Raw genomic sequence first — 11,525 nt, forward strand, 5'->3', positions numbered from 1 at the left:
ATTTTTACGTTTTGTGGTATCAACGTTTACCAAATGTCTTTAAATTTTAAAAAAATTTGTGAAAAACTAGTAAGATATACCCCACAATGTATATAATATATAAGATTTAGTTTGAACATAGAGGTAAGATAGTGATTTTAATCTATAAAAGATATTTTTTAGAAAATTTATTAAATAAAGAAAGAAAGATTCAAAGAAATAAGAAATTATAGGTAATTAAGAACAAATGTAGTTGAATACAAAAAAGAACAAATTTGAACGCATGTCAAATTTAGTAACCAATTAAAATGTTGGCACTACTGTTTTGTATGTGTAACATATGGGATAAACATTTATGAATTCAAAACTAAAATGTTACTAGTATTAAATTATAATTATTTTTAAGTAGAAACTACATCGAAGTGTGCGACTGAGGTCTGCTCGAATAAAACATTGCCGATTGGCAAGAAATTTTATTCACAAAATTTTTTTAGTAAACAATTTATCGACTTTTTAACTGTAACTTTTTATTTATTAAATTATTAAAATTAATTAGGTACGTTTTAATAGAAAAATTTCATCTTACACAAGTGAAATTTAGGTTATTGACACGTATTTTTTTGGATCAATTTTGTGTGCTGGGTTTTTTTTTTGTTCGTTAAATATTTTGTGTATTTGTAGATATGGCTCGTGGACAACAAAAATTACAATCGCAAGCTAAAGCAGCTGAAAAAGCGGCGAAAGCGAAAAAACAACAGGGCCACAATGCTAATACTCAAAAAAAAGCTGCACAAAAAGCATTAGTTCATGTTTGTTCGATATGTAAGGTATGCAAATTTTTTTTGTTTTATAAAATTTATTTTACGTCAAATCAAGCAAGCAATCGTTGATTTTTATCAGTAAGGAATTCATTAAGTAATTGTCTTCAGTATGTTTTGTAATTGGGGTCTTTCTATCGATGAATTAAGCGAGTTGTTTGAGATTTATCTAAAAATTACTGTTGAATATTAATAAAATTGAATGTCTGTCTATCGCAAAGATGCAGGAACACATGATAAATCAATATTCGTTATTTATAACGCTTAAATTCGTTATTATTTTATGGTTCCGGTCAAAACTGTAATTTGAAAGTTATTAGATATTATACTTTGGACAATTTTAAGTATTTTTTGACTCCTGACAATTTTCACTAAAAGGCACTGTTTTCGATATATAAACGTTAAAAAAAATAAAGTACGGAATTTTGCTGAAAATTCGTTATTGACGAAAATAAAGATTATTTTGTGGTTCTGTTCGAAAATTTGATGTGAAAACTATATGACTTTTATATGACAATTCTACACGCTTTTTAACTCGTGACATTTTTTAACCTCTCTCACCGTTTTGGATATATCAGCATTCGAAAAAAAATATAAGGGTTTTTTCCAAAAATTTGTAATTGACGAAAATAAAGATTATTCTGTAGTTTTGGTGAAAAATTTGATTTTAAAACCATACGATACTATATTTTGGACTGTTTTAAACACTTAGACTTTTGACATTTTTATCTTACCTGTCCATTTTCCATTAATAAGCGTTGGAAAAAAAAACCGTATTTAAGCCTCAATTTCAGCTATACATAAAAAAATAAATTTTTAATATTTTATTTTATTTTTTCAAACGCCTATTTATCGAAAACGGTGAGGAAGATAAAAAATTTCAAAAGTCAAAAAGCGTTTAGAATAGTTCAAAATGCAAAGGGGTTTTGAAATTTTTGACCACAGCCACAAAATAGTCTTGATATTCGTCAATAACAAATTTTCAGAAAAAAATCCTATTTTTTGTTTAACGCTGAGATATTCCCAACGTTGAGTTAAGATAAAAATGTCACGAGTTTTTAAAAGTGTGTAGAATTGTCTAAAATATAAAGACATATATATAGTTTTCACACCAATTTTTTTACCAGAACCACAAACAAATCTTTATTTTCGTCAATAACGAATTTTCGGTAAAAATCCATAATTTATTTTCTTTAAGCGATTATATATTGTAAGCAGTGAGTTTTAGTGAAAATTGTCACGGCTCAAAAAAATACTTAGAATTGTCCAAAATACAATATCTAATGGCTTTCAAATTACATTTTGACCGAAACCACAAAATAATCTTTAGTTTCGTCAATAACGAGTTTTCAGCGAAATTTCCGCATTTTTTTATATCAAATGCTTTATCTCGCAAACGGTCAGGTTAAATAAAAAATTTCAAGGATTAAGAAATGCTTAAAATCCGCTGAGTCCATAAGAACTTAACTTTAACCGAAACCAAAAATCAATGTATTGTATCCGGGGTCCTTCTGCCTTTTTGAATCTGATGTCAGAACTACATTACGTCAGGTTCTCGAGAAATTTTAACTTGAAAGTGGAAAAACTGGTTCTATTTTGGATTCTGTAACATTAAGAGATACTTTATTTCCAGAAAATGCTTAACGGCATGTGAATGAACTATCCTGTTAAAGTCCGTTTTGAATTGTTGCAATATTTTTTTTTTCTCCAACAAATTGAATTATTTAAAAAATATAATTAAAAAACATACAACAGCCTTAAATTTAACTAAATATCGATACTTCGATTGCAACACAACCATCAGTAAAAACCACAGCTTTATAGCCTCCACCTCTCTTGATCTCACTTATTCCCCTTCCATAACACTCGATAAGATTGTTTTACATAACTAAAATATATGCAGTTTTCCATTTTTATACCATGTATATGAAATATACCAAGGTATACTAAGTTTAGTCCCAAGTTTGTGACGTTTAAAAATATTGATGCTATGAACAAAATTTTGGTATAGGTGTTCATAAAATCACCTAATTAGTCCATTTCCGTCTGTCGTCCGTAAGTCATCACGATTACTCAAAAACGAAAAGAGGTATCAAGATTTTTATAGCGTGCTGAGGAAGTAAAAAGTGAGGTCGAGTTCGTAAAGCAACATTGGTCAATTGGGTCTTGGGTCCGTAGGACGCATCTTGTAAACCGTTAGAGATAGAACAAAAGATTAAATGTAAAAAATATTCCTTATCAAAAAATAAATAACTTTAGTTTGAAACATTTTTTCGTAAACATCACTGTTTACCCGTGAGAGCGCATATTATGCCCAAATTGAAGTATTATATGTGCATATCAGTTATATATGTGTGACATGTATGTATGTGTGATGTGACAGAGTAATCAACACTGTCTATACATGGTATTTCAACAATTTACTCAGTCAATTGTTTGTTTTCACTTATTTAATGATTCTTTGAGTATATCAGAAACGATTGCCCTGAATTGTTTGACATTTACTATTTTAAATTTTTACAGAAATCTGTAATTTATGGTTCAAAACGATGATCATAGATGGAGCAGTAAAATGTCAGTTTAAATTAAATTTTTTTAATTTTTTGTTTTTTAAATATATCTTTATAAATTATAGCTCCTGTGTTATTCTGATGTATGAGCTACATTATTAAGTTTCATTAAAATTCATTCATTAGTATTTGCGTGAAAGCGTAACAAACAAAAAAACATCCTTACTTTTACATTTATAATATATAGGGATAATTCATTAAAAAAATTGTTGGTGTCAAAAAGTGTTACATTGGACTATTTTGTACGCATGTTAAGTAACATTCAATATTGTAAACAGAAATATTTCTGTCACTAGATCGAGCCTTTCTAAGCATTAAAATCCCATAACGATTATAATATATACCGACCATAATTACACATCCCTTTAATGTCGTTAAAGACAGTTTTGGCTATAATTTAAATTTTTCTTTTTTTAAAACATCCGAATTATTCCAATTTTTTGAACTAAAAGTCAATTTTATTAATTTAAATCAAGACGCCCTAAAGGAATTGGAATTTTTAACCAAATTTTTTTTGACAAAAATGGAAATATCGTATTTTTGTACATTTTATAACAAAACTATTTTTTACGTAGCTCCGATTTTGATGATTTTTTTCCAAAATGATTCTTTTTGTATATTATTTAAAATCAGAAACATTTCAGATGGGGGTAATAATCTGGAGGGAGAATAGCCAATGTCGCGACTGGTATACCGACACCCAGGCTAAATTAATAATGATGAAACTTCGAAATTTTGAGAAGATACACATAAGAAAGAATTTCTCTATTCCTATTCCTCTAAAAGGGTGAAATAGGGGATGAAAGTTTGTGTGAAAATTGATGCGACTAATATCATTTTTCCATTTATGTCAAACAAAAGAAAATTTTTTTTTTTAAATCCCAATTGTCTGTTTGTTCAAATCTGCCACTGCAATTAAGTAAAAAATTAATTGAAAATTATTTCATTTTCAGGCACAAATGCCCGATCCAAAAACGTACAAACAACACTTCGAAAATAAACATCCAAAATGTGATTTACCAGATGATCTAAAAGATGTATGAAACGATTTACGATATTACGTAATAAAAGAAATTCTATTGTTTTTTTGTTCAAATTTTCACCAATACAACTACAGAAACAGTGTTTTTTTGACCAGTTAATAAATGTTTTTTCTTTTTAGTTTTTCTCTTTGTTTATTTTTTCTAATAAGTTAAATGATTAAAATATAATAATTAAATTAATGTGATTCAGAAACGATACGTTTTTCACCATAAAAAGGGAAATATATTTTATACATTCAAAAGAAGATTTCTTGTGTAAAATTGTTTTTTATACAAAAATATCAAAACTTTTTAGCTGCTACGACATTTTTGTGTTTCACTTATTTTTTAATTATTAACCCGGGAGCTAGAGATGAATTTTATACGTTTTGAGTAATTTTGTGATGTTAAAAATCATAGGTCGTAGTTACCCAAACGCGCTTTTTTAAAAGCGACCGTTTCTTTGTAAATTTACCATTCCTATAATTAATAATTAATTACGAGGTCGTTTTAAAAACGTGTAATGTTGGGTAACCACGACTATTGATATATTACTACGAAAGTAGCCGTCAAAAGCGATAAAGGAAAGAAAAACTGCGAAAATATTCGTTTCTTTGTTTAGTGGTGATTAGTCATCAATGTCTGCTATAAAGATATATTTTAAGCGGGCGTCGTCTTTGTAAATTGAGCACCGATTTATATTTTTTCTGTAATATGAAAAGGATACAAAATGTATGGGGGTGGTAAATTTATAGAGATCCCCGATTTAAAAAAGCGCGTTGTATGAGCGGAGTATTTTCTAGCCACGGTCATTGAGAGAAGTCTACATATGGGTTATCTTATCGCATCGCGATACTTTCATTGTTAGCGTCATTTATTCTTGCATATCTATAGGTTGGGCCGAAAATATTATCTTTCTCAAAAAAATGACACATTTAAACGATTTGTGTAAACATAATCGATTTCGTGTAAAAAAATGCTGCGACATGCTGAATGCAGTGTGATTTTCAACGAAACTGAGCTTTGGTTATTGTCCAAAATGCTGCTTGAAAGCGTCTTTAAACTGTTGGGGTAGCGATTAACTTGGAAATAAATTTTCGACTCGATCAGGTAAACTGATAAAAAAAGTACTCGCAAGTCTCTAAAATTCTGCAAATTTTAACCACAAAAGGGGCGTTTGGGTTCGATTTAGGGGGTCTTGTTTTTATCAGAATATGACTCAAATATAAATATCTGTTTTCCTTAAGAAAATTGCAAAAAAACGAGACATTTCTTGGTCTAATTTCGACCAAGTTCTGTATATTCGATAATTTTGATCGCAAAAATCGTGTTCATTTGATGATTGGATATATAATGTATGAGATATTGCCCAAAATTTCTATAAAGAGCGATTTTTCGGATCGATTTCAGGTAATTTCTTGAGAAATATTTGTCAAAAAGTCAAATCGATTAAAGTATCTAGCCGGTTAAGCATATGAAAACTGCAGTTTCGCAGTTTCAATTTCATGAGGATATCATCAATAGGCATTGAGAAAAAAAAATTTTTTTACGTCAGAGTTGTTACCCCTATTATTCCCTGACTATAAGGGGGTGAGAAGTTGCTATTTTAGATGAAAAACAAGGTAAGAACCCTTCATCAGACGCGAGTTCAGTTTTCGTATGCTTAGCCGGCTAAACCCTTTCGCGACTTTGGTCGTAATTTCTATAGAAAATTAAAAAACCGAGATAAAAATTACTCAAAATCGGAGCCTAATTGATATAAAATCAAACCGTTAAATATTTCTTCGAGAAAAAGGTTGAATCATCTACGTTTGAAATTCATCGCTAACTTCCTGGAATACGAATTTTTTTCATTTTTTTTTCATCCATGCATATTCAAAATTTTGTCTCTAGAATTAATAGTGTAGTAAACAAAAATTTCTCTAAAAAGCAATAATTAAAGCATTTACATAATCGAAAAGAAAATGAAAAAAAAAGTGCTTTGTTTTTTTTATAGTTTTAATAGTTTGAAAAACTTGATGTAATTTTAGTATGGGAAAAAGACTACCAACGATGCGTTCTTTTTCTCTTGAAACTATTGCGCTCAAAATTTGGTATACTTTTTTCGAATTTTGTTACAATCCATTTTACCTCCGTTTCTCAGATACTACGATCTATAACATTTCTTGATGCAAGTGCAGGAAGAGGAATCCTATGAAGTTAAAAAATTTTGTAGACTGAAATTTTGATGATAATTACAGTGAGGTCCAAATGAGAATGTGTGTACTTATGTACGGACATAAGAAGTTATACGTCTTCGATAATAACAAATATAATAATTTATAAATACTGTAAATAAATAATACATACTCCAGTTAACCTCAATGATGTGAAGCTGTTATCTATATCCTGGTCTATTGTCAGTGACATTTCCTTTTTCGACTGACTAACTATATGATAAATTTCGAATTTTTGCTCCAATTTTCAAGATAAATTTTTTATATTATATAAATACGTATTTCGACTACCAAGTAGTCATCATCAGTATGAATCAGCTAATCGTAATTACTCTTATTGTGTATGTTACTCGTTGTTACTCTTATTGTATATGTTAACTCGATATATTTGTGCAATTTATACTGTTCTAAGTATCTGTCAAATTGTAATGTCAGTGACATCAATCAATCAGCTTCCTTCAGTTCTTCCAAATTGTAACTAACTTCAACATGTAGTTTTCGCGTCATTCTGTAGAGAAAGTCTTAACTTGAAAAATAACTTGAGATTGATAAAAATTCGGTTAAATATTTTAAATATACCGGAAATGGTCCCAATTTAAAATTTTTTAAATAACATTTTGTATTATTTTCGGTCATCTTTTATTTTCCTTTTCGTACATGTAAAATTTTTTAGGAGTTACATAAAATTTTGTTCTTAATCTCACAAAAAGTTTGTTAGTTCCAGGGAAACATTAATTTTATTTTTAAAGATTTGTTCAACAACATCCCATAAAATGGGTTGCTCATTTCATCGTTGAACACGTCATTACAAATGGAATGAATGTTTCTTTGTCATTCTTAGTGGATATTTCGGCCTCGAAGGGGATTAGCCGAACATAGGCGTACCTTCCGAATTTTTTTCAAAGATTTGGAGCAAAATAAACAGAATTAAAAATTCATCGAATTATATAGGGTATCATTTTAATAAACCAAAATTTGTGTAATAAACATCTGCAAATTTTTTCGTATTTTTCCATTCCCGATAGGAGGCTTAAATCGCTACTAAAAAAATAGGCGTCGATGTATTCTCTGGATACTTAGCACCCCATTTATAGTTAATGTAATATTTTCTTTAAGTATATTATCCTTAAAAGGGGTGCTAAATGTTTGAACAGGCTTACGATCTGAAAAAGTCAGAGAATTGCCAGGAAATTTTAATATCGGTAAGCGAAAATGGGTAAGAAATCCTCGACGTTTCTAGAATTGAATTCTCAAATATTATCATCGATGTCTCGAAGTTTTTATATTCTGCCTTTTTTGGGTTGCAAATAGAGATTTTAGTATTTTTCAAAATTCTTTTTGAGATTTTTTGTAGAAAAGTAAGATAATTTCATATTCAATCGGCGTAGCAGTATTTTGTATCAGTAACCATTTCTCATGATAACTGCTGTAGAATTTGCTTATTTTTAGCAACATTTTTCCATTGAAATTCGAATGTGATTCGGGGATAAATCGACTGTTAATTTGAAGAAAGTATACTAATTAAAAAAAAAAAAAATAATGGACATTTTTACGACGATAGGACATTTTTTATATGGATATTAAGCAATACCCTTGGTATTGGATATCTCCCTTATTGGAGTTGAGGATATTGTTTGAGATATTCCATTAAATTGTTTAAGAAAATAAGGAATCTTGTGTTATATTTAAAAACAAATAATAAAATATTTATACTTTAACAATATATTTTTGTGTTTATATTTTTGATTTCCTGCCATTTATTATTGTTCAATGAACCGGATGTTTTCAATCCATTTGGAAAATTTTGTTTGCATATTTCACATAATTTATAAATTTTTATTGGCTCCGTGCATACTCATGGTATTGATAATCTGATCGACGCTTCCAGTGAATAATTTTTGCGATAAAGAAGGCTGTTATAACAAATCCTGAATTATTAATAATAAAAACACAATTTTTATTTGCTTAATTTCACTTTTAACTCCTGAATTGTTTACTTGTGAATGATATAGTAAATGTCAAATTAAAATTATTGAAAAATAGCAATTAATTAAACATACAATACGAATATTACAGTAAATAAAGGTATTTTACGTAAAAAAATACTTAATGGCTTAAAATTTTAGGGGGTGTTTGGGGGCATGCCCTGAGTCTAGAACCGAGTTTTCGTATTCGTGGTGGTGGGGGAGATTCAACCCCCTGTCAATACAGGAGCGAGCCCTCAAACACCCCCTAAAAACTTTAGCCAATAAGTTTTTTTTTAAGTATAAATTATTTTCGGGTCTTTATTTACTGTAGTAGAAAGAAAAATATATAACTATGAAAAGACAGTAGTTTAAAATATATGATCTAAGACAATAGGGCTTTTCATTTTAAAATCACGATTCACATTTGTTTCGTACTAAATGATTTATAACCAATGTGATAAAATGAATAACAAATATCTTCTATCTTAGTCCTACTTATTGCTGTCAGTACGAAAAAATAAACTCTACACTTGCGCTTATGACATGATGAAAAGGCCTATAGTATACATACTATAGTACATGGGCACAAATACCAGGTGGCATTCGTGCTTGTATACGCAATCTCATCTATCTTGTACTCTTTGGTATAACTATAATACTTGAGAGCATCCAAAAGCCACGTGAGTCACGTGACCCGGTCAAGAGGAGAAGGGGTCAGAATTGATAATAAAAAAAAAAAAAACGTTCCATCCGAGAAGGGATCATAGTAAAGGCTGCAGCAGGCTACATGGAGGGAGGAAGGGCTTCCAAAGAGGAATTGGAATTGAGCCATGTAGTTCGTAGACGCTCCCTTTATAGTATTTTAACATTTAGTGATTTTTCAGAGCTTGTGTGCACTTGCAAGTTTCATTTATTATGAAATGTTTTATGAAATCCGCACAAGTAAAAAGGAATTGGAAAATTTTTATCTTTTTATTTATTAAGAGAATTAAAAAGTGGTATGTGTACATCCCGTCGGGAGTTAAGGGGTTAAATGCAGGGAAACTAAATTTCAATGTAGTCAGAAAATTATTGAATCACCAAAGTTTGCACTAGATACCTCTACCCGCTATAATTAGAACTTTTTGGGGATTGCAAAGGATATTCTAAGAATGTATTTTGTTACAATTCATCAATAAGAGATGTCTGTAACGAATTTAAAATAGTTTATATAATTTTGTACTTTTGTAATACAATGTTTTTACTGTAGAGGACAAAGTCGACGCAATTCGAACCTAAAAAAATTACATAATCATTTATTTCGCTTTGTGCAAATAGATGGCAACAAACGTCTAAATTTAAAAACAATTACGATTAAAATTTTTTAAACAATTTCGAATTTAAACCTGTTTCGAGAATATTTTGTTCGTCAATTTGTCTGTATTTAATTAAGTATTGAAAATTTTTGACGTTAAGAATTAAATTAAAAAAAAATTTTTTTAAACAAAATTTTAGAGAAAAAATAAATTGCCCCAGTTTTAAAGTTATAATATCTATATACTTGGTGTATAGTCCCCGACAAAATAAGAAGTGGGGTGTTACACGGTTTAACCTGTGTTTCTGTGTTTCTGTCTGAGACAACGTAGCTCCTAAACGGACGAATCAATTTTGATTTGGTTTTCTTGGTTTGGAAGATGACTCGATCGAGAGTGTGTTTCCAGAAAATCTGTACAGTTTGTTGAGATTTCCTGTACAAAAATCGCATTTTTAAGGGCCGTGCTCATCTATATTCTCTTGATATATCGAAGTATAACTTTTTTGCAATTTTTAAAAATTTGTGCACCTCCAGAGTCCATTCAAATTGAGCTACGAGATTGGAAATTTTAATGTAATTTAAATTAGTGCTCAGGAAGTATACTTGAGAACTTTCCAGCACCTCCACCTGTGAATCTGTAGTGATTTTTTAAAATTTTCTAAATCTCACTTGTGTACCATAAAATGTAGAGAGAATTTATATACTTTATAGTAATATATATTGTAAAATTTATTTTTGGTGTGAGTGAAAAAATGGTTCAATGCTTTACCAGGTGGTCGGGAAATCAGACATAGGGAGTTTTAGGCTCACCTTACTAACTTTTATTCATCTTTCGCTAAAGGCAATACTTACATATTAAAGATAACATGATGCTTTACCTTAGTATACCAGTGACTCTCAATATTATATTTTGAAATTTATAATAATCAAATCACAAGCTATGGAATATTACCCATTTATAGAATTTTAGGCGATATATTGAAGAATCAAATGTGCCAGATTTTTTGCTTTTTTAGGTCAAAATTACATTAGGCAACTGAAATTAATTAAATTATTTTTAATATCCCAACAGAGCAGGAAATTCTTCACGATGCTATCTATGTATCTATGTTATCTGTATCTTATATCTCAATGTTAGCATAAATAATATTGCAGTATTGAATAGGGCTATTCACCAGAAGTATTGTGATGACGCCCATACTGCATTGACTTATCCGCCATAACTATTGCTAATGTTATCCCTCAATGGTCAAATCAGTATGGCGCTCACACCAATAATGACATAGTCCTATCCATAAGGAACGGAGGTTCTCACCGGAACGGGAAATATTAAAAAATAATAAAAAAAAAGGATGCAAATTTTAACAAAAAATCGCCATTATTGAATCCATAATGGTTTAACTTTTTTCATGGTAAGACCTACATTATCAGCGCATAGCATGGGCTGTACTTTATTTTAAAAAAATAGGGTTCCGCATTTAAAAATAAAACCCACGAAATTGTGAACAAAAAAGTAAAGTGAGGAGAAGAGAAGAAAAGAGAACTGAAAGGCGGCAGTCTTTGTTTTTAAAGTTGAAATTTCTCATCGAAGCTGTCGGGTAACTGCTTAGTCTACCTATACTGCTAAAACAAATCTAGATACTATTATTTTTAAAGAAA

The 11,525-nt window shown here is 29.6% G+C and overlaps 1 protein-coding gene across 2 annotated transcripts; it reads left to right on the forward strand.

The window, feature by feature from the left end:
• Positions 1–361: 361 nt before the first annotated feature.
• Positions 362–4,533, forward strand: LOC123302541 (zinc finger protein 706-like). 2 transcript variants are annotated; one of them, XM_044885511.1, is made up of 3 exons: positions 362–498; positions 661–806; positions 4,321–4,533. In XM_044885511.1, the coding sequence occupies exons 2-3, from the start codon at positions 663–665 to the stop codon at positions 4,408–4,410; spliced, it is 234 nt and encodes a 77-aa protein (XP_044741446.1). In that variant the 5' UTR covers positions 362–498; positions 661–662; the 3' UTR covers positions 4,411–4,533. The 2 variants fall into 2 exon arrangements, with proteins under 2 accessions (XP_044741446.1, XP_044741445.1); XM_044885510.1 differs by having other exon boundaries at positions 366–535.
• The last annotated feature ends 6,992 nt before the right edge of the window (positions 4,534–11,525 follow it).

This window comes from Chrysoperla carnea, chromosome X (assembly GCF_905475395.1).
Source record: "Chrysoperla carnea chromosome X, inChrCarn1.1, whole genome shotgun sequence".
Lineage (NCBI taxonomy): Eukaryota > Metazoa > Arthropoda > Insecta > Neuroptera > Chrysopidae > Chrysoperla > Chrysoperla carnea.

Bases quoted from the DNA above. Each gene is read 5' to 3' on its own strand.
- LOC123302541 (XM_044885511.1), top strand. From the start codon at position 663: ATGGCTCGTGGACAACAAAAATTACAATCGCAAGCTAAAGCAGCTGAA. The intron at 807-4,320 runs GTATGCAAATTT...TTTCATTTTCAG, and splicing joins ATGTTTGTTCGATATGTAAG to GCACAAATGCCCGATCCAAA.